Genomic DNA, 26,981 nt, shown 5'->3' with positions numbered 1-26,981 from the left:
CCGCGAAGCCTAGTTTCATTGTTCATGAAAACTTTAGAGGCGGCCTTTTACTCTCATCGGTGTAATCCAGGCATTTCCGTCCACCTCGCATTCCTGTGCCGGTTTTTTTTTTTTTTTTTTTCGTTGTCAGCAGTTTGCGGGCCAGGTGCGGAGGGCTGGCATACATAGCATACATACATACCTATATGCACGCGGATGCACGCGCACTAGTCATTGGAGTCGTGCCGCGGCGGCCCGCGCGGCGGATTACGTGCTGGTCACGCCAGTTCGGTTTAAGAGCGGGACGCGCGATTGTCACACTGCGCGGCCGTGACGTGTCGTACGCTATTGTTTTCGCCGCTTCCGACGACGTTGCTCCACGACGTTGCACGTGGTGTTTGCAGCTCGCGCTTGAATAGATAATATAATAATGCTAGCGGGCCCCCCGAGGCTGGCTGCCGCGGGCTGCGCGTTGAGGAGGTAAACACGAGTGATATGACATATCCGCGTCCTCGTTCCGTCGCTCTCCGTTCTCGCTCGATCTCCGTTGACCGCTCGATCACGGCGAGCTCTGTGTTGTGTGCACCACCGCATCGCATCTGCAACGACATGATAACCTAAAACATCGGCCATACACGCAGGTAAACGACGTAAACGCAGCAGGCACGATCGACCGCGCTCGCCGTAAAGTTCAGGGCCGACTGGGACGTTTCCGAATGTGAGCATTGTGAGCTCCCTGAAGCGCGCTGTCGTTAGCACGTGACGAAGACGCGAATTAACGAGATCTCCTCCCCCGGCTCGTTTCGGGGGCCGAAGTCGTCGTTCCGCAAAGAAAGAGAGAAAAAAAAGAGGAAACGAAAGGGGAGAACGCCGAGGAAGGCGAGAGAGAGAAACGGCGCGGCCGTCGGCCCCGCCGCTTCGTATTTTTACGCGACGTCATTCCGCGTTCTAGAATCATCCGCGTCGGCCGCCGACGGGGCGAGATCATCGAACGATCGCGAACAATCGAACACTCGTTCAAAGTTCCGTTTCCGTTTCGCGTTTAACGTCATTTCGAGAAGATCGATCCGCAGGAGGTGGAGATCGTCCGTCTCGTCCTTCCCTGCCTCTCTCCCTCCCTCTTCGTCGTCCTTCATCGGTCTAACATTTCGGTCTTTATGTTCCTTCCCCTCTCGTCGTTGTCTTGGAGCGATGAGAGAGCTGGCGGAGCGGCCGAGGGGGGTAGGGTCGGAGAATATTCGCCGCTAGTACTACCTACTCGCTCGCGAGGCGTCTCAGTGCCCGGGTTAACCTCTCTCGGGCCGCGCGCGCCACGTTTATTCCACCAGGCCTCTCCTCTTCTTGCCCTTCGTGGACAGCTTTGACATCACCACCTGAGCGGCGGCACGCGGAGCGAGACACGAAGGGGCTTCCACGGGGCACGGCCCGACGAGGGGAGAGAGAGAGAGTTGCGGCACGCGCGGCCAAGTATCGCGAGACGGAGACCGACGGTTGCGGTCCTCGTGGCCCGCTCTGTCGCCAGTTCCAACGTATTCCAACTCGACGGTCCCCCGAAGCATTCTTTCCGAAAGAGAGAGAAAGAACGAGAGAGAGAGAGAGAGATCCGTCGCCGCGGAGGAGGCATTATTTTTGGGGAAGCACGCATCTCTCGCGTAAATAACACACATGTGCTAACCGCGGAGCGCCTGATGCTCACACGCGTGCGGGCGCGCGCGCGCGAAAAATATAAATATGGTTAGTCACACCGACGGCCGCCGAATTCTTATTCAGCCTGCGGCGCGAGACGCCCAAATATTCTCTTTTTAGGTATGCTCGGCTTCACACGTGGACCCGACGGACCCGTCTGCCGTAGAGTCACGCCGCACGGTCGTGGGAGTAGCGCACGGGCGGAGGGAGAGAGTTAATCGTCTCGTTTGATGCCTTTTTTTTCCGGGGAAGCACGATTTGTTTATCAAAGTCCGTAGGAGAGATAAGGCGACGAGACGTCACGTGACGTCTGGAGAGTGCACAAGCGTTGGAAATTAATTCGTCGCGGAAATCGAAGTGATAAATGGCAAAAAGTTAATTGCCAAGTCGTTAAACAATTGATGAACCGGTTATTGCACATGGAACGGGTGTATGAATTGTATTTGTGTTAATAATTCGTAATATGAAGGACAACAACGAGTTTGCGAGGAGTGAATTGTTCATTTTTGAAGCCGAGTGTTTTTGGAATATTTTGAACTTATACATTGCTGGCATGTATAATACTTATCTGTGTTGAAAGCGACGTAAATGAATTATATTTTGATTTAAATGTAGTCTTATTCTTATCATTGTATATTATCAACAATAAGTGCATTCAAATGTCACTGAATCAATCTAATGTTTTGTTAAGCATAAAATACCAGCTGTATTGTACATGACTACTTTTTACAAATTTAATAGTATACATTATTTTTCCTATTCAAATTTGTATATTTTTGTATGTGCAGGCTAGCAGATCGAGAAAGTGTTCGACGGATGAGAGTGCTCTAGCAGTGAAACGGTTCAAGTACTGCGACATTATAATGTTCTGTTGGGGCAGCACTATTCACGGGGAGCTGGGCTTGGGCGGTATCGAGGATGAGAACATCTTCATACCGCGGGAAGTGGATTTTGCAGAAGCGCACAATGTCATTGACAGTAAGGCATCCAAAAGATCTCGATAATGCAAAGCCTGCCAAGATTCCCGTGGCGAGAGAGAATGTTTCTAACGAAGATCAAAAATTTCAGTTGCATGCGGAGAAAATTATACTGTAATTGTAACGAAGGATGGCCAAGTGTACTCTTGCGGTAACAACGACTACGGTCAGCTCGGCCACGAGAAGGCGAGGAAAAGGTTACGTGAGTACAATAAGAATTTTCAGTTATTACAATGTGCAATGACCCCTGCATAGAAAGAACGATTTTGCTGAAAGGTCTAAAAATTTTGCTGGATGTAGATCTGAAAATAATTTTGTTGGCCTCTCAAAATAATTTTTTGGTAGGAACTCAAAAATGTCGAGCATCGCTGCAAAAACGCTTTGATATTTTAGCAATCAGTTTGACCTTCCAACAAAATTATTTTCAAATCCTGTATCCAGCAAAAGCGTTCTTTCCATGTGGATTATAATATCCTTTGTCCTTTGTCAACTTTGCTAAAATATATTGATTCCTTTTATATAGAATTGATACCTGGCCTAGACGCATTTGTATTTAGAAAAATATCGTGTGGCAATTGTCATACTCTGGCTGTGAATGAGTGGGGACAACTTTTCAGTTGGGGTTCTAATATGAAAGGTCAACTAGGTAACGTACAGCTTTTTTTTTATTTCTACATATTGAGGTGCTGAATAATTGTAAGTATAATAATTCATATATTTACTAATCCCACAGGATTAAATAGCGTCGATTGTACAGAGCGTATACCACGCATGATAAAAGTATTGGGCACAAATGTAATAGTGCAAATCGCATGTGGTGTGGAGCATTCGATCGCTCTGACGAATGACGGAGAGCTGTACGCCTGGGGTAGTAACAGAGAGGGACAATTAGGATTAGGGAGCCACACGAATACCGAAATAAAGCCGAAAAGGATTTCCAGCTTAGCTGCTGTGCCAATTGCATTTATCGCGTGCGGCGGTTATCACACTGTAGTCATATCGAAATCGGGTAAGTGGTCCGCCGTTGGTCGCGGGGTGCCGTTCGACTTCACGCGAGCACACATTCGCTACATTCGTTTTTCTCGCAGGAGCCGTATTCGCGTGGGGGAGAAACACCTTCGGACAATTGGGACTGAATGACACACAGCAGAGGGGTTTACCGTGCCAGTTGCGCACTCTGAGAAACTCGAAAGTGTGCTACGCGGCCTGCGGGGAGGAGTTTTCAGCGTTCTTGACCCTGGTATTTTGATTAACACGTCGGACGGTACTCTGAAGATTATTAGAGAGTCCCGAAATAATTTTCTGCTGCCGGTTATTTCAGGACGGGGGAGTGTTTACATGTGGTGCTGGAATGTACGGTCAATTAGGACATGGCAATAATACAAATGAGATCTTGCCGCGACAGATTATGGAGCTGATGGGTAGCACGGTGACACAAGTCAGTTACGATTTATAAAAATAATATTTTTGATCACAAATGAAATAAAGTATGGCCCATTAGAGCCAGCGCATTTGTTAAAGCGCAAAAAAATCTTGATTGAAATAAAAAGAGGAATCGCAAATATATAATAATATGCGATTCTTCTTTTTATTTCAATAAAGATTTTTTTACTCAATTCTATTATTCTAATATAACAAATCAAAAATGAAATAAATTACGCCCCATAAGAGCCAATGCAGTTGTTAAAGCGCAAAAAAATCTTTATTGAAATAAAAAGAGAAATCGCAAATATATGATAATATGCAATTCTTCTTTTTATTTCAATAAAGATTTGTTTACGCTTTAAAAACAACTGCGTTGACTTTTATGGGCTATACTTTATTTAATTTTTGATTTGTTATCTTAGAGCCTTCAGAATCATTTTAATATTTTTGATAATTACACGTCACACCGTGTAAAATTACATTTTATGTAATTACGAAATAGTAATGTCAATACGCTTTATTCTGCAGATATCTTGCGGTAAGAGGCACACGTTGGCCTTAGTGCCGTCTAGAGGGAAAGTTTACGCATGGGGTTTGGGAGGCGCTGGACAATTGGGCAATCGTTCTTCGCGGAGTGCTACAACGCCACAAGTCGTTTTAGGGCCATGGTCTTCACCGAGCGGATCGTCGATGATAATCGATCTGCACTATAGTCCCCAAATCGATTGTGTTGTTAAGCATATCTTTAGCGGAGGCGATCATTGCTTTGCTACAATCAGTCAGAAAAAAGTGTGTGTTTCCTTGTATTAGTTACACTCGCACTCTCGGTTTTTTATTAATTTATCTACCAATTTTATAAGTTGAGATTAATTGGTTTCTTTTCTTCGAAGAAAGACAAAAAAAAAACAGTAGGAGAACGGGATATTTAATTTTGCACCGTTTCTGCGGTGAAAAATTATACGAAAAATTATTTTTACTTAAATATATCTACAGGATAATGTAGAACCAGATGACAGTAGAATGTCAAGGTCGACTTGCCAAATTCTTACAGTGACAGAGGAAAGGCTGGCCGACTGTCAGAAGATTCCACCAGGTTCGCCGGTTAATCATGAATTGATGACGTGAGTGAAAAATATACTACATTATACAAAGTTCAATTGGACGTATTTGCTCGTGTTTTTCTCTTCGTTTCTCGATTGCTCTTTCACGTAACGCCTCGATAGATCTTGACCTAAGAAATCTCAATTTACCGTAGCTTCGATTATTGCACAGACTTCAAATATTCATGGTATTTTTCAGGTATATAGAAACTGTGTTCAAAAGTCAAGCGTGTATAAATGCGTCCTTTTTACTCAGTAATGACGAGCATTATGGATGTTCGAGCAAGCATCACGGGGTCAATCTCGATTACGCGATCAAATTGTTTGGAATTATCGCAGAATTGGACAACAACACGATTCAAGAATTGGTACGTACACGAATATTCACATAATATAATAAATCTTGATCGTTGTCCAGATATTAAAGTCACGTTTTTCATTCCAGATTTTCACATGCGTAACTGATAGCCTGATACCGTCGTTTGTCGAATCTCCGCCCGATGTGGAGTCTTTAAGAGTGTACTTAACGCTACCGCTATATCATCGCTTCGCGAATCTGTCCAACTACAGCTCTCTGCAAACGCCGTTCTGTAAGGCAGTGTTAAGACTGAAGGCTGAAGCTTCCAAAGTCGTAGGCACATGGTGGATGAAAACCCCGCCGTACTACTTCGACAGACTCGTGAGACTGTACAAGTCTGTGGTGATGCACTTTGTGAAACAGTCGACGGCGGACAAGGTAAGTTACGCGCAGAAATATTCTTCACGCAACCGACAAGTGATTTGGCAGAAAATTTCGAAATTTTTTTGGGTAGTTCTATATTCGCGTTATAGATTCAGCGATCAAAATTGTTCTGTAACTAAACTTTGCTTCCGCGCTGTAAAATAATCGGTGTGTGCAAAAAATATTGTAAAATAAAATATTTTAAATGGGAAATTTTTCTCAAAAATAATTCTTAAAAGGAGATGTAGAGAGATCTTTCTCTTATATGGTAATTTTAGAGAACGTATTTCACAGGCCATCGTGTGGACTGAAAGCCTATCATGTGCTTTAGAAATGTTAGGGCTATTGTATAAATTAAATATCATGGCCCATATAAGAGTGCCCTATGAAACCTTCTACTTGCCGGAATTATTGGAATATTTAGACATTCCCCGTGAATATTTGAAATGGATGACAGAAGACGATCGGTCTTTTGTAAGTGTGACCCTAGATTTTCAGTGAGCCGCTAAATTTTTCACGCACGGTGAATTAAGTGACGCATTGCTGCTTATTGCTGCACATATACATATAGTATTATAATCTTTATGATTTTTCAGTACCGTAAAATATACTTCTGCAATTATCCTTTCCTGTTCAATGCCGAGGCGAAAACCATATTGCTCGAAACCGATCAATCTATACAGGTATAAAGGAGAATATGAGCTATTTAAAAGTAATCGTGCGCGTTGTTTAATAAGCTATATTTATGTTAGATGCGAACCGCGATGAATGAAGCGGCGTCGCGGGTTGTGAGAGATTTGGTGTTCGGTACACCTAGCCTAAACTTCGACCAGTACAATCAATTTGTAGTATTACACGTGTCACGGAATAACATAGTCAACGACACTCTGGATCAGCTGTTTAAGTACGATCCTAAGGACTTAAAGAGACCACTTAGAGTAAGTAATCAAGCTCCTATAAAAGCTCTTCTAACGCTTTTTAAATCCAAATAATTAAATACATCTTTTGAAAATTAAATTTTAGAAATCTTATACCAGATCTTGTAAGAAATCATGTAGTTACATTAGCGCGATATTTAAATTTTTCCAGGTTAAATTCCGCGACGAAGAGGCTGAAGACGTAGGTGGCGTGAGAAAAGAATTCTTCATGCTTCTCTTCGCAGAGATTCTCGATTTTAAGTACGGTATGTTTAAAGAATACGAGGAGACGAGGACAATCTGGTTTAGCTCGGACACGTTAGAGGAGGAAATTATGTATTTTCTAATCGGCCTTCTTTGTGGCTTGGCGATATATAACTTCGTAATTATCAACTTACCATTTCCGTTGGTTTTATACAAGAAACTTTTGGGAGAATCGGTCGGGGGGAATGATATCAAGGGAATGTCACCGACAATAGCTAGGTATTTCACTCGTTTCTAAAATCTATACATTGATATTAAAAAAAAAATTATCAACGTACATACGCATTGCAGAAGTTTAGAAAGTATTCTCGAATACAACGAATCGGACTTCGAGGAAGTGTTCAACTTGAACTTCGAGATAAGCAGGGAAGTGTTCGGCGAGCTGAAGAGCTTTCAATTGATACCCGGCGGTGATAAAGTTCCTGTAACGTTAAGAAATAAGTACGTAAAAGCGTTGCATGCATACCCGATGATGACGATGATAATAGAAGAAGAACAAAAGGAAGGCAACACACGCTGTCGTATTGTTGCAGGCAACAATACGTCGACCTTTACGTGGATTATATATTGAACAAATCGGTGGAAGTGCAGTTCAAGGCGTTTCACAAAGGTTTTCACGACGTGTGCGGCGGTAGGGTGCTGGAGCTGTTTCGTAGCCACGAACTGATGTCACTTCTGATCGGCAACGAGAACTACGATTGGGAGGAGTTGGAGAGGAACGCCAGTTACAAGAACGGCTACAGCAAAAACGATCCCACCATCGTGCTTTTCTGGCAGGTCTTTCACGAATTGCCGTTGGAGGAGAAGAAGAAATTTCTACTTTTCTTAACGGGCAGCGACAGAATACCCATACAGGGCATGAAGGCTATAAAAGTGAGAGAAAGCGACAACATGTCGGAGTTAGATTAGAACACGCGGTAGATCGCGTGTCGTATCTTTGTCGAAACGAAAGTTTAATGTTTGCCATTTGCTACCTCTATTTCAGATAACGATACAGCCGATGACCGACGAACGTTTTCTACCGGCTGCCCATACGTGCTTCAACCTGCTCGATCTGCCGCGTTATCAGACTCGCGAGAGATTGAAATACAAATTGCTCCAAGCTGTCCAACACAATCAAGGATTCTCGCTTGTGTGAGAAGCGCAAACGCGCCCCTTCTCATGGCTTGTAATGTACGATAGTTTTATTTGCATACGAATCTGTCATAAATTTAACGAAGACACAGAATATCGGCGGGGAAAAAGAATTAGCAAGTTCCTTACAAATTACGTTAACATCGCGCACAACAGATCCGCGCGTAAATCTCCGACTTCGACTTTTCTAGTCCACCAAATCATCAAGAAATGAGTTCATATTGTTACCTGATACGATTACTGCCTAAACGAGCAATAATTGATTACATAATATAATGTATAAATCAACAATGAATCGAAAAGGAAATATAGAAATTGAATAGTCTTCTATTGTGATGATACTTTGTGAATGAATTTTGAAGCAAACGCGAAAAGTACACCTGAATTTTGGGCTTTTTAAAAATAAAAATCTCGCACTACTGATTCACATTAAACCGATTACGATACTCGTTTTTATTATATCAATTTGATAATAATATTGATGTTAATTGATACATATATTGAATGATAATCGTCAATCAATGTAATATTGATATTATGTTGATTGATAGATATCAATTAGTATAATGTCAATTGATAGATATAATCATATAATCTTCAATTAATATTCATAATCATAAAAGTTTGCAAACGAAATTCATTAATTTTTATGCAGTAAATACATAGATTAATTGTAGATTATATTGTTGTTTATATGGAAATCTATCGATATTTATTACGAAGCAATACTAATATATGACACGTGCTAGAAAGTCATTGGTTGATCGTGAGGAGAGAAATGCGTGGTGTTAATTTATAAGTGTACAAGAGAGAGGATGATACTCAGAGAAAGCTGTTCTAGTTTAATAGGAACCTTTTCACGCGACAAAGCAGACAAATTCCATAACTTTTTAAGAAGCGTATTCACAATATTTTAAACACGTTGTTAATTTGAGAGTATATTTTTGGGCTTGCCATATGCGTAAGGATTTAAGATGTATTATTGAAATGATTATACATATATACACATTGTATATGTGTATGTATGTATCAAACTAGCGTAGTAATTTCACATGACACATGACATTAGCGGTAAAATAGCATCGCTGAAAACACAATTTTTGTTTTAAATAATAAATAAAATATTTTTAGGTTTTTATTGAGACATACTTTTTTTTTGATGGGAGTAATTTAGACAGCTCGAAAATTGCACTTTCGAGCCACGGTCTCTCGCGAAACTTGGTATAAGAAATATTTTGTAAATTGTTACTTAAATACGTGTCTTGTATTAAACAAGCTGGAAAGCAAAGCTGGAAAGCAAAGCTGGAAAGCAAAAATCGGAGAAAAAAAAATAAAGATCATTATCTACCTCTTGTATGCCAAATTTCATTATTAGAAATTTAGATATGCGCACATATGTTACATTCTTAGGTATAGTTTGTAATGATTACCGGGGCAAAACGTTTAGCATAAATTGTAATATTTATTTATTTATTCACATCGATATGTTACATTATTAAAAATTATTCGTCGGTTAGTTGTAACGGGCAGACCGTCGCCAAGTCGCATTATCGAAATTCGTCGCCTCTCAGTGATTCGATACATCACTCTCTCCCCGAATACATTATTATGTATTCCGTAATTACTCGATCGTTTCATTTCGCGGATTTTTTTGTTTGTATTCGACGTTATTTTTCCATGTTGTCGTGGCCTTCGCAGAGTAAAGAGTACAATCTGCCGCCATTATTCTCTCTCAAGCGATTGCTTGTGATCCGCCACTCTTGTGATTCGTATGGCAAGTGTTAGTCTTGTAAACCTGTAAATCTGTTCGCAGCGTTAATTCTATCACAACATTTTGAGTTCAGATTCCTAGATCAGAAATTCCCAAACTGGGGATGTTCTCATACAAGCAAGAATCCCTATAGATAGAGGAAAAGCGCGAAGAAATAAGATGAAATTTTTAAGGAAATAAAATAAATTTTATATTTCTAGCCTACTGTTTCATTACAAGTGTAAATGTACCTAGAGATCTACTTTCTTGCAGACTAAAAAAGAGGAGAACGTGACGTTTGCAAGTGTGGGAATCTTTGAACGATGATGTTCGAATAATAAACCGAATGAATGCCTGTAAAATAAACCGGGATTTTCGGTAATTGTTATTAAGTTACGCTACCCTGCAAAGATGAAAGGTAACCGTTCAGTCTCTGTATACACAGGTTCGTTGAAGCTCGAAATCCAGATCGGAAGTCTCTCTAGATACCTGAGAAGCGCATGACGTGAATTTCTCGTCAGTTGCCTGGACCACATTCTGAAAGAGCTACTGCACGATAATTCGTGACACAGATTCGTGGTCTCCCTCTAGAAAAATGAAGAATAGAAATCGCGTTGCAAGACGAAATTCTGCCGAATCGATACGAATTTTTTTTTACAGCCTCCTTCGATTCCATTCACGCGAAGAAATTCGTCTCTCATGCGTTTCTCTGGGCTCCTCGCGGATCCCGGCGGATCCGCAAACAGCGTCCTGAGCGTCCCGGTCAATGAGAGAAACTCAGGGCGATGCCTGAATGCGTCGTTCGAATACGTCGCTCGAAAAAAAAAAAAAAAAAAAAACGGAATATTCGCTAATGATGATAAGCCGGGGTGAAGTACTGGGTGCCAGGCGGCGCTCGGTAGCCCGGGTAGGTGCTGTTCAGGGCGTGTTGCGCGAAGAAACCGCTATAGTCCTTGTGCACTCGACGGGGCCTGAAAGCCGGGCCCTTCGCGAGTTCCATCCTGGCCTGGTTCTCCGCCGCGACCTGGGCCTTGATGGGCGCCGGCGGCCACTTCAGGTCCCCTCGCATATTGCCTGTCGCCGGAGCTTTCGTTGCCGCGGGTTGGGCCTGGTACACCGGCGCTGGTGACTGCGGAGCAAGAATCGATCAGGGAGACTGGAAACGGCGACGAGAAATGTCGAATAAACTTTTATAATATCATCACATTTTACTGTGGGAGATAATACTTTTAATTTGCTTCTCTCTGTTGAAAACTATTTAATTCATCGATAATATTACAATATTCTATTTTATTTTATTTCTTTTTTTTTGTGCAAGTGATTTAAGCTTATAATTCTTTTAGATTTTTATCAAATTATATTTGAGCAAATGGCTCTCGCGTATTTTCAAGACTCGACTTTGCGAACGCCAGAAGTCGCGAAAATATCTAAAAAATAAAAAAAAACAGGTATTCTTGTTAGTGACGCAGGAAATATTCTTTCGAAGTCGAGGGTCGGATTAGAAAACAGCTAGATATTCAGAAAACAGCGAGATATTCTTAGAAATAAATTTCGGACAAGGGAGTATGTAATCGATGCTACCGGAATAACGAGGACGTATATTTAACGGCTGATATGCTGCCAAAGACAGCTCTCGCTAGAGAGCTCGCGCGCGGATACTCTCGCAAAAATATTGTATCGTGACACAACCCGCGGTATTAAACGCGCGACGTTTCGGAAGCGCGCATAATATTTTACCGCGCTTATTTTTAGCCGGATTAAAGTTGCGCGGGAGGTGTAACATAATATCGAACGTACAAATATGTTTATTAACATGTTCGCTGCCGAATCCTCCCGTGATGTAATACAATGTTCATACGTAGGCCTGACTCCAATATCGGTTTCGGATTTCACGCACAATCAATGTTCAGCACGCAAAAAATGATTCAGACCACCAAAAATGTGCGTGAAATATTTTTATAAAGCGAGGCAAAGAAGCTTAACAAATATATATATATACATATATATATATATATGTACACGGAGAGAATTTTTTTTAAATTTACCCTGCAAATCATGTTAATTATGGGACAATATAGTATTTAGGCAAATTTTACTGTGCACTACAATAAGATTTCGCAGTAAAATTTATTGTAGTGCACAGTAAAATTTACCTAAATACTATATTGTCCCATAATTAACATGATTTGCAGGGTAAATTTAAAAAAAAATTCTCTCCGTGTATATATATATTTATTTATAATAACAATTTATATTAATAAGTAATTATATTATACAAATTTAAATGACAAATTATATTAACAAATATATTATATAATTAATATATTTGTTAATATAATTTGTCATTGTTTAGATTTGCATAATATAATTATTTATTAATATAAATTGTTATTACTAATTATTTGGTGGCAAGAGTAAAGTTCTTCAAGCTCCCGCTACGAAACTCTCACCTGCGAGATAGGCGGCTCAGGACGGAGGACGATTGTGGAGGGTGGTGCCTCGTACGCCACAGGGGCGGTTGTATAATAGCCGGATGGTGTCTGCTGCTGCCTCTGCGGTGCCCGGTCGTATGAATCCTGGGGGTGCTGTTGAAAGAAAGAGCAGCGATAAGACTCGCCCCACTATCGCGAGTGCGTCAACACCCACGCGAGAAGACATCTACGACCGTACCGCAGTTGCTATCCTGCAAATCTTCCGCTTATCCTCCGCGTATCTTGGCTAAAAACGTCTCACGACACATCGTGCGAGGCTCTGCGAGTACGTGAGAGCGAGAGGAAGAGCACATGCGTAACTAATAAATATATCTCTCGCATAAACAACGACGGCGATGATGCTTCTTATATCCAAGATCGCAAGCGCAATTTGCCACGTGTCGTCGTTTCTTACCGAGAATCATCGGCTCTTCTTCCAAAATTGCGGAGGACGACCGTCAGCCACGTTTCATGCGAGCATCACTTACCTGCCAAGACTGGGTCTGCTGCTGCTGTTGCTGCTGCTGCGGCTGATACTGCGGCTGCTGCTGCTGCTGCTGTTGCAGGCTCGGAAACGGGGGATGCTGCTGGGAGAGCGGCGAGGTAGCCGGGGGTGTCACGGGCGCCCAGCCCCTGGGGTTCGTCTGTTGCTGTTGGAAGTGCGAAGGCTGTCGCAGGAGCGTGCCGCCAGGACTGACCGGCGACGGGGACGACGGGACGGCGCTCTGTGTCGACGACCGTGCGACCGTCGAGGGCGGTTGGGGTGATGGACCCGACGAGGGGCTGCTCTGGTACGAGCCGAATTCACCGTACCCACGGGTCTTTTGCCGGGGGGAAAATAATTAATTTTGTAGGCTCGAGCGAACGCACGGACTGATGTTTGTCGTTTCAAAATGGAAAGGGATGATATGCGAAGGTTTGCGAGAAACGACGTGATATCTATAATTCTCATAAGTCCATATTATTTGTTTAAATATAAATCGTCTCTTTTTCCGTATACTGGACGTTCCTCATTAATGTTATTAACACTATTTGGACAATAAGAAGCTGATAATTCTATAGAACTTGATTAATAGAGAGGAAAGGAGATTTAGAAAATGAATTTATAAAATAAACGACCGATACAATAAGAGAGTGATAATTCATCGAAGAATGATTAATTATCACTCGAATTACTGAGACTCTAGACTTATATTATTACATAAAAAATATTTAGGGAAAAATTTTATTTCCATACAAATAGAACTAATGTATGAAATACTTTGACGAGAATGAGGAGGTACGAGATTCTCCTCTTCCTGATTATACTCGGATTAATTTATTATTCTCGATTATTCAGATTAATAATTCTTTGTAATATGGCCGCGATTCGCTCGAGCCAAGCACCGTCGGTTTTATCAAAAGGGACGTGCACCAATTTGACAACGGTCTGTCATTTTCCTTTTTCGCTTCCTGCAAATAATTCATCGGTAGACCTGCCTCGACGACCGCAATGGTGGGCGGATTCGCGCGATCGGTTTTGCTCACGGTGATATTGAATCAAGACATTTCGTATCGTAAACTTTTCTAAAACGAATATCACGATATTCACTGCGTGCACCGAACTCGTTGCGAATCAGAGATGGAACGACAATCACAAAATTTTATTTTCTTCTTTCGGTCGCTATAAAGACGACGCGATATTTCAATTTCGATATTTTTATTTGCGGCTTAACTATCCGCGAGATTTAGTAACGATTTTTAAAAATTGTTTGGAAATGCGAATCGGCTTCAATTTCATCGATTATTACGCCAGCCAGGCTTTGCTGGCTTAATTTAGCAACTCGTGCAGTATATCGCGGTACTCGTTCTCTTTTCCATCTCTGCTCCGAGCGAAACAGGGCTGATATACGCATACACAGAGAGGAACGAACGTGAACAATACATAAAAGAAACACGTAACGAACATCGTTGCACTCACTCTACACGCATGGCAAGATGCAGGAGAAGCTACATATCGCACTAAATGGAAATAAATAATATTACAAAAAAAAGAATGCATACAACACGTAGACATTCAAAAAAAGTCCGTGTCCTTTCGGAGGTTCTCGAAATTGTCACGATCTAATCGCTTGCTTAATTACATTCGTCAATTATATCCTCATCTCCTCCACATGAAATGATAAATGTTGTTACGCTGACGATGAGAGAAAAGGCAGTCAGGCCTTCATGTGTGTTAGAATTTGATATTTTTGTATTTCTGCGTGCAATATTTTTGTATTAAAATATGATTTAACTTGATGATGTAATTAGCTTTTACTTCTTTTAATTGGCATTTTATTATTATTTTACTTTCAATGAATTAATTTGCGTTTTTCCTGTTCAAAAGCGAAAAGTTATAAATTTTGTTTTCCGCTGCCTTTTGCCTTATCAGGAGCAGCGTAATGATGGGACGACGAAAGTCTGAGTCTTTAGCGCGAAAATATGTACACACGTATCCAATTATCCGTCATATTACCTTCGCTTGGACGGGAGCTTGCTCCACGTAGTCGAAGTCTTGATCCTCTGGAGGCGGTGGCCAAGCTACTCGTTTGAGACCTAGGATAATAATAGAGTTTCTCGTAGAGACAAAGCCCGTTTGGCGCGACTATATGGTTCTATGAAGTTTCTTCGTTTATACGACTGCGATATATCTGTGCGTTAACCAATTAGAATTAGACCAATTCGCTTAAAATGAGTAACGTACAGAAATATTACGTTCTTCAGAGACGAAACTTAAAACGATTTGCGGGAGGGTGAAAGCGTTTTTGAATACCGATCTCTCCCGCAGATTAATATAAATTTAAGAAGAAATTGATGTATTATCAAATCTCCCTTTCTAAAATTCCGATAAAAAAAAATGTCTCATTTATCTGTCGTGTCACTTCAACGTCGTCAATCACCGGTGTCGCGTGTATTCATTTAATCGCGATTTCTCACCGTCATCGGACCACCACTGTCATCAATTCTCGTCAACGACGCACTTGATCCGACCTTACTCGCCACGACGGATCGCGGCGGCCGGGGTGCCGGCTCTTTCCGCGATTTTATCATTTCGTCAAAATAGTACCTAATGACGTGCAATTTTAATTTAACCGTGTCACGTCATACGGCTCTCGCATTATACATGTATATCGATCGCGTGCACCGCGGGCGAGCGCGTCGCGACGAGCGACCGAATATTGCGACACCCTATACGGGGATCGCGCGACGTTAATCGCGCAAAGTTTATCGCGCGAACGCATATTTTCTGGCACAGCCAATAAACCCGCGGCGCTGGATATCCAATGCGTTCACGTACCGATTCCCAGCGAGCTCGCTGGTACCACCAGCCGCGGCGGTGAGGAACGTCACTCTGCCAAAACGGATACCCGCCAACTACTAACCGCTATGGCGGAGTCACCTGTACCTTTCATTATCGCGGAAACTAGCTGGCTACCGATTTTAGAGCCTTTCTGGTGACCGGCCAAGGAGTGGGGCTTGACATTGTGCCCGATCGGAGGAGGAGGGGGCGGTCCGCGTCCTTGAGGAGGGTCGCGAAAAATTTCCCGGGGAGATCTCTATGCGTATCATCGCTGCAGACGTTTTAATAATCGAATTGATAATCGATAAATGTCGTACAAATAATTTTGAAATAATGAGATTCCATATTTCTCTTCAAATAATGTAAAAACATAAATTAATATTTATGCAATTTTATTGATATGATTGAATATAAGCGGACTCTCGTTTTAATAGTAAGCATCTGTTCCCGGCGAATTTAGCGTCGAAAGCGCCTGCTTGACATTCGGACACAATGATTCCACGCTCTAATTAAGGACACCCTTTGAGGGTGAATCAATGCGACGTGCTCCACAAAGGGGGCCTTTCTCGAGCACAGCGCTCGGTGTTCAACGGACTGAGGGCACTTGGTGTGCTTTGCGAAAACGGGCTGCTAATCTGGCAAACTCGCGTCTTTGAGCCGCGGCCAGAGAGGTGACGGCTGTGTCATGCAAAATTGGAAACGTGTTGCCAAAAAAAACGATAGCGGCATTAATTCAGGGAGCTGATGCCGCCCTAGGTCAGGTGATTGATGACCGATGATATTTGCACCTGGTGATTCATCGCCGCGACGAATAGACTTCAGCGCGTGAATTAAACGCAAACGCTTGTCCGAGCAAACAGACCTATAAATTCGTCTACTACTCGTCAGTCTAATCGTTAAGACTGTAAACGTCAAAGGAATGTTACGATCTTCCCAATCCTAAGTTACGTCTTCTAGGAACAATTTTTGAAGAGGCATTTCTTACCGGGTTGACCACCGCGCTGCCTCGCTTCTTCCTCTTCGAGCATACGTAGAACCGCGCTGTTCTGCAAGTTCGCTGGCTTGGCCAAATGGCTGAAGTCGATCCTGGAAAGAGAGATTTCCACGTTTAGTTAGCTCGGCTAGTAATATTTCGAATGCTGCAGAAATATCATAATGTTTTACATAAATTAAAGTAACTGTTTTTTTTACTCCCCACAGAAAATTTTACGACAAATGTGGAACGTCGATTGCCTATGTTTGGAGTACTTGTTTTTGTATGATAAATAATATGGAGCGTGCATTATAATTTTATGTAAATTGGCTAAGAAGACGCGATATCTTAAAAACATTTACTTCATTTTTTTATTCACACTACCTATTGTTCATTATTATAGTCGAGCATTAGCATTGAATAATAAGAGAGCGCAAGGTGAAAATGTGTACTCCGTTCGTCGACAATTGACAAGAATCGTGTAGAATCGCGAGGTGTATAAGAAACTATCAAGCCAAACAAAATCGCGAACAAAAAGCGAGAGAGGAACCGTTCACTTGCGACAGAGGAAGGATTCAGAACGGAAATCTTAAGAACCGAAAACCGGCGATTGGATCGTCACCTCTTCGCGATCATCTCGATCAGGAGGAAGTCCCGAAGCGGTAAGGACAGGCAGAACGACGACGACGACGACGGCGAAGAGGAACGGAACGGCGAGCGAACCGGCGCGCGTCCGCGGTCCATCAAGCGCGAAACTAAGTCAAGTACGAAGACGCGGCGGTGCAAGCGGGCTTCGGTCGGTTTCGTGCAGGCCGTTTATTTCGAACCGGCCGGTGTGATTCGGCCCGCCGAAAATAAACTAACGTCGCGAACGGCATCGACGCCGACGGGCTGATTCATGCGGCCGACGGCGTCGTCGCGCGACCGGACTGACATCGGCCGATACAGCGGACGATCGCACGCACGACACGCGGGCTGACACGCTCGATGATTGACGCAAGGTGGTCTCGCCGGGTCGACTGGTTCGGATTCGCCGCGCGGTTTTGGCGCTTCGTGAGTCATCCGAGTCGATCGACGATCCACAGACGCGGAGATCAGAAGAATCCGATTCGGACTGGGTCAAGGGATGTTATTTAGGCTGAAGTAAACAGAAGTAACGCGCGATGATTTTCCTCGTGAAACTAAATTGTTCCAATAAGATATTTGAAAGGATGAATGAGTGTTCATTTGATATATTAAAAACCGACGATTATTGTTTATCGTTATTGCTATTACATTCATTTGTAAATGTAAATTTTTTTAAATCACAAGACAATCTTAATATTTTACTTATTCTAATGTATCTCTTTTACTTGTAGCACAACTTACCCGACTGCGCCGTTAGCCAGAACCTGAGTCTGCCTATCCAGAGTCTCCTGTATCGCCTGTGGCGAATACAGATTGATAGGAGAATTGAACTGTTTGTTCACAAATTTCGCCTTCTGGGTGGCCATGTTGATGCCTTAATAGATCCACTCTCGAATTGCTGCAACATCAGAATTACAAGGCAATTGCTCGCACAATTCGACACTTTAAACGATTCATCAGCTTCACGCATATTTTATTTTCAAAATTCTATAATTATTGAGTACTATACGAAAACACGCCTTAATTATACATAATATTAATACAACTGTCTTATTACGATTTGACGATGTTCCATGCAGCGAGCACATATGTTATCCCTCGTTTGTCGTAAGTCATATAGAACGGTATTATCTATACATATAACGTTATTTTCTCAAACGTGCCGCAAATGGCAGGCGCCCCATTAATCTGCCACCGCCGCTCTATTTGTACATATACGTGAATTCTGCCAGAATTCATCGGATATATCCTATACGGATGATCTTATAAAGCAAATATCTGGCTTACGAATGAAAATCCAGCGCGGCGGTAAATAATGAAGGCAATTTTTCGTTTTACGTCGTGCAACGACCATCTGCCGCGGCGTTTCTTTCATGAGCGATCGCGGATCACGTTTGTTTACGTTGGCACATTTTACCATCGATATAAGAGAAATACAAAAGTTGCGAGCGAGAAATGCAAGATGATTTATTATAAGCTTGTTAAAAAAGATAAGAAAAATTATTGTAACAATTTATTATATATTATAATTTCTTACTTGTGTTATTATTTTAATTATTAAGAATTTTAATTATAAAAAATTACAAGAGACATACGCACATACACATCAACTTTCCCATTTTTATTTTACGTTTTATTACCATCTCGTGGAAAATGTAGATAGACTGTCAAATTAATTAGTATCAGAATCGACATGATGCATGAAAGATACATACATATATAAAGAAAATGGGGAACAAGCAGAACTATAACGTTAGGGGTTCTCTCGACTGTCAAAATGACGCTAAGCGGGCACAAATAAAATTATTCAATAAATCGCCGGGAAGAATTACGATCATTAATCTGTCACGATGCGGCGGCGACGAATTCACGTGACGTGACGAACGGTGTGCATTCCTGCCTCGGCACAAATGAGTCACGTGCGTACTCCAATTCGATCGTAAATCGTGCGTGGCCAAAGAGCGAACGCAATTTCGGGTAAGTGGGTCACGAGCTATCGTTCCCCGATGAGAGATCGTTCGACGATCGTTCGACGACGATTGTGTTTGGCTATCCCGGTTCCACCGGGATGCACGATCGGCGCCTAGCCGGGAGATTCTATGGCTCGCTAGAAAGTTGCGGCATGGCATTAAATTCTCGGTTTCGTGCCAAGAAATCCGCGCACAGGGACGCACGCGTTGAAAGACATCGCGCGGGTTCAATTCGGGTGGAGGAGAAAAAATAATCAACGTTTTTTTCGTGCGTGATCTATAATCACCCCCGCATTTGAAAGAGCGTAAAATATATTGCTCTCTTTTCCTCCTCCTCTACGGATCGACGGACGGAAATAAACGCGTGCAGTTTTTTCGACATTTTGTTCTTCGCTAAATTTTTCGCTTACAATTAGACGACACCTCTCGTTTATCGTCGACAGTTTCTGAAATCGTGCATTCTTGATTAAGTCGTCTGTTTGGTCATCGGTCTTCAGTCTGCAGTGGCGAGTCGGTTGCGAGTTCGCTGACACAAACATGCGTGCGAGTCTTAATTCGAAATAGCCAGACGGCGCTTTCCGTTTATCGCGTTTAACGTATCACGAAAAAAAAAAAAAAAAAAAATACACACGTCACGAGCAGCATCTTTATTATCATCCCGTCTCGGTTTTTACATCTCGTCTTCGCGCGCCCTCCCATCGTGTTTGAGATATTCAGCGCGGGTCTATTTCAAAAGACGTAGAGAAATCCATAGAGTGGAAACGCGAGCTAAGAGGCCGCGCTGGAGGTAAATATCCCCTGTGGACTTTTGCGGAAAGCTTTCGAGCTTTGCAGCTTTCCGAGAGATATTTGGATAGTCTCAAGAGCCATCGTGGCGCGCGAAACCTTTCCTCAAGGCTCCCCATTCGAATTTATCGAGGCCGCGAACGCTTTTTTAAGCAAGATTATGCCTCCCCTGCTACTCGATATCTGCTGTGAACCTCTCTTGAAGAAACAAGATTGGAGTATATCGCGCTTCATTAAATGCCTCTCCTCGCGGAACTGCAGCATCGCTCTATTTCTGACGCATTTTCCTTGCGATCTCGCACGCGTTTCACATTTTAATCATAACTCGGAACGTATTTATATCCCCTGGGCATAAACACGAAAGTCGCCGCGTTCTCACGTTTCTTCCCTCCCGCTGAATATCACGTTATAATTTGAGACACGTTCGCGCGCCCGCCGCGGGAACACCTGCGGCAATCAATTTTCCAAGCAGTTACATGTTATCGCTATTAATTACCATTGACATCCTTTTCTCGTATACATCTAACCCATTTCCGAAGGATTATTGGCAATAAACGTTCGCCCGTATTGGCATCAATCAAATCTAATCCCGCTGAGAAGAGTTCTTGCTTCTGAGAACGCCAGCTGTTTATCATTCCAACCGCATGCGGACACAGTTATGCCATCATATTTTATTTAAAGGAAACAAATCGTCAAAAACTAAATAATGAGCACCTCCCTCCCTCCCTCTCCGAGTCGATTACGCTCCGAGGTGGTAATCTGGACGAAAACACGGACCTGTTCAACACCTCGAGAACCTCGGATTCTCGCGGGCGCGTCCCTGCTGGGCGGCCACCGGTGCCTACCGCGGTTATTTTTGCCTACAAAATTCCTCCGAATATATCTACATCGTCCGCAAAATCTCTACTTCTTCCCCCTCCCGCGGCCTAGGTCTTCGGAGAGCCCGGCTTCTCGCGGGTCGTATTGAATTACATTAAGGCCCGCGCGACCGCGATAAAAATCGGACCGACATCGACGATGAAAATCGGACGACGATCTAACAATAGCGCGTGTCAACCGGCCATTGTCGTTCAATGCCGAGGTTGTCGACGAATTCCTCGCAATGTTTTCCTGCTATAAGAACAGAACGTAAAGTGCCACGTGAGCCTTGAAATAAACACTGAAATGCAAAGATTGGTTCCATCGAGATAAGCTTAATATTCACTTTTAATTGATTCATTTAATTGAAAGATTAAACGGAAGGGTTGTCAAAGGACTCGAGTTCAACTGCGCGCGAGCTCGATCGTGGATACCCGAAGTGAAATTTCCCCTGCGTGAAAATCCATGAAAATGACCGCTGACAACTGCTTTCCACTCGGAATTATCCTCGGGACAAGCCGATTTTCTTTACATAACTCGCTCTATTCCAAGCGACGGCATTTGGACGACGGCGTTCGCTCGCGGCCGCGTTGAAACTCACGTCTTCGCGCGTACACCGTGCCAGATACCATCAGAAAAACATCAAGAAGAGGAAAATAAAACGCGACCGATTTCGCGAGACTCAGCTCGATCGTTTCTCGCATCGCGGAGCAGGCACGAAATCAATGAGCGGTCAATATATTTGGCCGCTGCGTCGAGCAAATGCGAACAACGCTACAATTTCTCAGCGATGCAAATGAACATTATAATTGACATTAAATAATTATAAGTAGTAGTTTAATAGACAACTTTAGATTTTTCTAATTATCCCGCTATATATCCGGTTTAAAAAAAAAATCAAGACTTCACCCCGGAAGAACTGAGTTTAACCTACTAAAGTCAATCGATTGCAAAAAAATTCGGTTTCGTAATAAAAAAAATTGGTTCAATAAACACTCGTCGATTTAATCAATTTTTTCTTTCGCGGAGCCATACGTTCGCAAGAATTTCGCGCGACGCGATCGGGCGCGGAGGTGTGGAAGGGGGAGGGGAAGGGTGACGATTTTTGCGCATTGCGGAATTATTCGTCAGCGTGACGCGAGACGTGTCGCCTATTTCTGGCCGATTGTTTCAACGATACGATGCGACGATTGCGTAGAGCGACTTAATTTTTGGCCGTTCCGGATGTTGTTGTTGACGGCATTCACCCGCGGTGGTTAGAGCGCGATGCGAAATAGACGGGGCGGCGCGCCGAGAGAGCGTTGTCGTGTAAATTTCAATCACCACCTCATCTGCAAGTCCGCGACGGGTACTCTCGGGACGTCACTCGTTTTTTGGCTGGACGAACCCGCTCATCTAGACAATACATCCCCGCGCTGACTCACAAACTCGTAACGCGAATATTCGAGAATGACTGTAGCGCGGATGTAAATGATTATTGTGCTCTACACCTCATTTACGATTATTTATCACGTGCTGCCCGATTTCGTGAATTTTAATTATACGAAGATATAATTTACGACGTGCAAAGTAGAGTGGATGAATTGAAGAATAAAGAAAATTTCGAAAGCATCTATATGACACCATAAATCCGCAATTAAATCAATCTAATTGTATAGATTATTATTAATAGATTATTATTAATAGAATAATTTCTGTCCCCCGTTAATTGTAATTGATTACCAACAACGACTTGGCCTAGTTTCTCACGACAATTAGGCGGTTAAATGCCAAGATGCTAATTAAGTATGACAACTGCCTAGCCAGTTACGTTGCCAATAATTGAAAGGCATGATCGATCTTTCACATGAGGGATCTACGAAAAAAGGATCGATGTACAATGATTCATCATCTTTTTAAACTTTCTTTCCAAACTATAATTGCGTAGCCTGCACTATAATTTGTTTCAATAAAGAATATAACATTTGCTGTTTTTAAGTTCTCTCGAGATTTTCTGACTCCGCTTTTCTCAATTTTTCACACCGTTCTCGAATTTCTAAAACATCGTTTAGTTGCTATTCGCCTTTTTTTTCTCTCCCTACGTCTCTCCCGCATTCCGTTATCAATATTTTTTCCTCACGCTCCTCGTTCTAATGTCTCCACTACTTATCTCCTCGATTTCCCACCGGCTTTTCCGTGGGATATCTTCTCGTTTTCGGCGGAATGTTTTCCTCCTTTCGGAACGCAATCAACGGAGACGACGACGTTGCGAGGAACGCGTGAAACGAGAGAACGCGGCACCTACCTACCTTCGCGCTGATATACGTGGAGCACGCGGGTTCTCCTCGGGTGGCGAAACACACTGGACCCTCGGAGAAGCGAAAGCACCGGAGAGCAGCAGAAGACAACTGTCGTCGGGCCCCCTCCCTCACCCGGAACCGCCGAAATCTCGCTTACGGCCCCCCTCGGCACCTTCCTCCACCGCGCGGTTATTTTCGACCCCCGAGATGCTCTCTTTCTCTCCCTCCTCGAGAACGCTCGCGGTATTCGGCGGATTTCCTGGCAATCGCGGGAAAGCCTCACCCGCACGCGTCGTTTCCAAAAATCTCGTCTATGCGGCGATCTAATATGAGCCCGATCGACGGAAACACGTCGCCGATCGAGCAATCGGGCGCGGTTTATTTTTAGCAAAGACATATATCGCAGGGAAAAAAATTTAAAAAGCTTGATCTTTCCTCCTTTTTCTATCTCGCGAATAAATGATGAGCACTTTGACATTCGCGAGTAAAAAAACGTGATCTGTGCGCCAACTTTTCACACATTTTACGCGCAGAATCTTGAAAACTCGACGATGAGGTTCCGCAATTAAGAATTATCCGTTAATTACCAGCAGTCTTTTTCAAAATATTAATACCGATAATTGCTGCACAGATGCGTGTTACATTGATAATAAATATTAATTATTAATTAGAAAAAATTATAACTTAATCCGTTGCGTACGTGTTTTTAAAAAATTTTTCTCACGCTACAACAGTCTATGTTTTAATAATTATATTGATGGTTATAGCGCGCATTTCTTATCTCGTGCGGTTTAAGGGATGATTGGATAAAGGGAATTGATCCACGTATGTCCACATAATATCCACATTCGATAACTCCGTGCAGTTATATCCGCGCGCATAGCATTACCGGAGTTATTCTACGCCGCGGAACAATTGCCAGCACTCGCAGCCGGTAAATCGTATATACGCTTTGTGTAACGTATCTCTCTGCTAACGCAAACGAAAATAAATATCGGCCCGAAGTGGCGTCGTGCTCCGCCCTTGTTTTCAGACTCTGTTCCGGTCTGTTCCGAGCTAGGCGAAACGCGATACGGTTTCCTACAACGTTCAACGACCGACGTTCATTGACGCTGCCATTGAAAGACGCTGAGAATTCGCTCCGTTACACGATGCTATCGGTAGATAATCTATACGTTTATCAGCAGGCAAATATTATCGAGATATGACTTTACTCATAATTTAAATGCAAAATATATCAACCACAAGTGAGAGTTTTTCCGAAATAAACTTGATCGATATACAAAAGAAGGTATTTCGAAGAATTGATGGACTAATAATTAAGATTCTGCTAATAAAAGATTAATGCCGCTTAAAAGATATGTTAAATAATTGTGAGTTTAGTATATCCTTGAAAAGAAGTATTTATCTCGCAATTGCTCAACTGAATATTTATTTAAACTTAAGGAAAACAAGGAGAGAGAATTCTTCTGAGAATATAAATAGAGGAATAAAATTTTGCCGTCTTGTTTTACCCCGCATTGCTTGTTAAAACATCCATTTATATGTCTGAACACATTTTAAGTTGCATCCCCGGAACAGATGTTCGCAACGAGTGCCGGCAGGCCCGGCAGCTTCCGTTTGGGAACGTCAATCATCGCGGATAACCGACTTCGCTCAAACTTTAATTAATGTGATTAATCCATCCGGCGAAGAATGATATAAAGCGCAATTTTTAATCATATAATTTGTTGTCCCTCTAATCTTCTTTTATATGTTAAACCAAAAAAATTAATAACTCTATTAAAATAATACACTTGATAAATTGATCATCAACTGAGTTTACCGAAATTTGAACGAAGATATCTTCAAAGTAACATTCTAACATTAAAATTTTTAAGTATAAAATAATCCTAATATTAATTCTCAGAACGACTTCAACCAAGTTCTGGTTAACTTCGGCGAAATGCTTAAAGCAAAATTTTTTACTACACCATTTTGCTTTCCCTGAATTTTTTTTCTATGTTAAATAAAAAAAAGTTAATAATTTTATTCAAGTATATAAGTATAATTTGATAAGTTGGTCATCGATTACATTAATCGAATTTTAATCAAAGTAAAGTAACTTTAATTCTTAATTGACGTTAGAGAGCCACGATTCATCCTCTCAGTCTTTCCGCCTTAGTAACTTGTTTTTTATCGGGCTGATCGTACAGCTGATCGTGATTCAACATTATTCGTTATCCTGCGATATTATATAAGAGAACTGCTATAATGAAATCTCAGTGTTCAGTTGCTAGCAACTCGATTTCTACATTACCGTCTCGGGAAAGAGATCAGAGCGCGTCTGTGAACAATTGTTGCCGCTGCGCGTGTTCGGAATCTCATCCTCTTGTATGCGAACGCAATTTCGTGGCGCGTCTCAAACTTAGAAACATATACGTTAATTAAAAATTTTGCGTAATCGTCTCCGAATCTCTAAGAGAAACATATCTTATTTTTTACACTAACCCTGCATTAAATATTATAACGATTTCGAAGCGATAGCGTAGAATAGCGTATCGAAGGTAGGATCCGTCACTTTTGATTATCGGTGCGTCACGCCTCAGCTGGCGATAATTTACACCCTGTAGTTTCGACGCGTAATTACGGACAGGGTGTGTCCCTCAACGAGGTGATGCAAAGGGCCGCGTAATTAATTTGATATCGATGAAAACTAATTCTCGCAACTATATATAGCTGATTTAGAGTGATTAAACTTTGATTAACTTTAATCAATGATCAACTCATCAAGCAATATCTATACTGTCTTGTTAACATCGAATTATTAATATTTTGTTATTTAATATATGTGACGTAAAAAAAAATCGGCGATTTCGGTATTCAGAGACCGAACATTTAAGGGTGTGACTCCGATTAACTTAATCGATAATAAACTTATCCGGTGGCACCTATATTATTTTGTTCATCGATAGAATTATATGAAATTTTTTTATGCAAAAAATTAGATTAAGGATAACGAATTATATATTTAGAAATTTTATCTCAAGCAACTCTGCCAGTTGGATTAATCAATGATTTACAAACTAACCGAAGTTCGGTTCAAGTGTCGCCTTGATATAATATATAGATTGTTAAACGTATAGAGAGTTTCATTGTTTTCCATCGTCAACGGATTATCGTACATATACATACCTAACGGAAAGAACGAACGATGCGGCTAGAAATTTGGATTCGATCGATTCTGCCGGGTGAATTAATTGCCGATTAAGCCGCCAATTCAACTGGCATATCACTCTCTCGGTTCGATAATGAAGGAGCCAGAGGAGAGCGGGATTAAACGGAGCCCACCGGAGCCGGCTGAATCCGTCGATACGCCGACCGTGGTATCCGGGCGACCGAGGAGGTGAAGCGCGGCGGGCGCGCGCGATGGCGCAGTGCCGCCTCCTTCATTTTCCACGGCGGTTCTTCCGGGGATTTATCCCGGCGACGAACGCCGGACGACGAACGCCGGGGCGGACGCGCGAGCGCGGGGACGCTATCAGTTTACCGGGCAGTCCATTTTTCCCCCGCGCCGCGCGCCGAAGGGAGGCCGGGCAGGGCTCGCATTTCCCGCCGTTGGGAAGAATGGAAAATCAATAATCTCGCAATCGCCCTTACCGACTCTCGCCCGCGCTCGTATCTCGTCCTCTCGTCGGCCTCTTCTACTCGACGCCGGCCGTCTCTCGCCCCGACCGCGCGGCAGCCGGCACGCCGCGCTCCG

The 26,981-nt window shown here is 42.5% G+C and overlaps 2 protein-coding genes across 9 annotated transcripts; one reads left to right on the top strand and one right to left on the bottom strand.

Moving 5' to 3' along the window:
* The first annotated feature begins 1,550 nt into the window (after positions 1 to 1,550).
* On the top strand, positions 1,551 to 9,806 carry LOC105450534 (probable E3 ubiquitin-protein ligase HERC4). Of its 4 annotated transcripts, none has more exons than XM_011690436.1 (18): positions 1,551 to 1,713; positions 2,454 to 2,643; positions 2,734 to 2,844; positions 3,166 to 3,288; positions 3,376 to 3,651; positions 3,731 to 3,882; positions 3,964 to 4,080; positions 4,596 to 4,856; positions 5,061 to 5,188; positions 5,367 to 5,535; positions 5,613 to 5,903; positions 6,183 to 6,362; positions 6,485 to 6,571; positions 6,641 to 6,826; positions 6,978 to 7,288; positions 7,361 to 7,510; positions 7,603 to 7,942; positions 8,055 to 9,806. In XM_011690436.1, the coding sequence occupies exons 1-18, from the start codon at positions 1,711 to 1,713 to the stop codon at positions 8,205 to 8,207; spliced, it is 3,228 nt and encodes a 1,075-aa protein (XP_011688738.1). In that variant the 5' UTR covers positions 1,551 to 1,710; the 3' UTR covers positions 8,208 to 9,806. The 4 variants fall into 4 exon arrangements, with proteins under 4 accessions (XP_011688738.1, XP_011688741.1, XP_011688739.1 ...); XM_011690437.1 differs by lacking the exon at positions 1,551 to 1,713 and adding an exon at positions 1,884 to 2,216; XM_011690438.1 differs by lacking the exon at positions 1,551 to 1,713 and adding an exon at positions 1,884 to 2,249.
* Positions 9,653 to 26,897, bottom strand: LOC105450535 (nuclear receptor coactivator 6-like). Of its 5 annotated transcripts, none has more exons than XM_011690443.1 (7): positions 26,879 to 26,897; positions 18,088 to 18,244; positions 16,732 to 16,832; positions 14,922 to 15,001; positions 12,913 to 13,245; positions 12,404 to 12,538; positions 9,653 to 11,082 (listed from the first exon to the last, which is right to left on the bottom strand). In XM_011690443.1, exons 2-7 carry the CDS (start codon positions 18,210 to 18,212, stop codon positions 10,804 to 10,806), a joined length of 1,053 nt encoding a protein of 350 aa, XP_011688745.1. In that variant the 5' UTR covers positions 18,213 to 18,244; positions 26,879 to 26,897; the 3' UTR covers positions 9,653 to 10,803. The 5 variants fall into 5 exon arrangements, with proteins under 5 accessions (XP_011688745.1, XP_011688744.1, XP_011688742.1 ...); XM_011690442.1 differs by lacking the exon at positions 26,879 to 26,897 and adding an exon at positions 26,414 to 26,518; XM_011690440.1 differs by lacking the exon at positions 26,879 to 26,897 and adding an exon at positions 23,249 to 23,367.
* Positions 26,898 to 26,981: the final 84 nt, after the last annotated feature.

The sequence above is a fragment of the Wasmannia auropunctata genome, unplaced genomic scaffold, assembly GCF_000956235.1.
Source record: "Wasmannia auropunctata unplaced genomic scaffold, wasmannia.A_1.0 LD336060.1, whole genome shotgun sequence".
NCBI classification, from domain to species: domain Eukaryota; kingdom Metazoa; phylum Arthropoda; class Insecta; order Hymenoptera; family Formicidae; genus Wasmannia; species Wasmannia auropunctata.
Note: the sequence above shows the minus strand (reverse complement) of the source record. Positions and strands in the feature narration are given on the sequence as shown.

What these genes read in the sequence shown, in the direction of transcription:
- LOC105450534 (XM_011690436.1), top strand. An exon ending in TGGGTAGCACGGTGACACAA is followed by an intron (nt 4,081 to 4,595) that starts GTCAGTTACGAT and finishes TTTATTCTGCAG; the next exon opens with ATATCTTGCGGTAAGAGGCA. An exon ending in GTTAATCATGAATTGATGAC is followed by an intron (nt 5,189 to 5,366) that starts GTGAGTGAAAAA and finishes GGTATTTTTCAG; the next exon opens with GTATATAGAAACTGTGTTCA.
- LOC105450535 (XM_011690443.1), bottom strand. Translation starts at nt 18,212, where the DNA reads ATGGCCACCCAGAAGGCGAAATTTGTGAACAAACAGTTCAATTCTCCT. An exon ending in CTGGCTAACGGCGCAGTCGG is followed by an intron (nt 16,833 to 18,087) that starts GTAAGTTGTGCT and finishes CTCTCTTTCCAG; the next exon opens with GATCGACTTCAGCCATTTGG. An exon ending in AAGCTCCCGTCCAAGCGAAG is followed by an intron (nt 13,246 to 14,921) that starts GTAATATGACGG and finishes CCCCGGCAAAAG; the next exon opens with ACCCGTGGGTACGGTGAATT.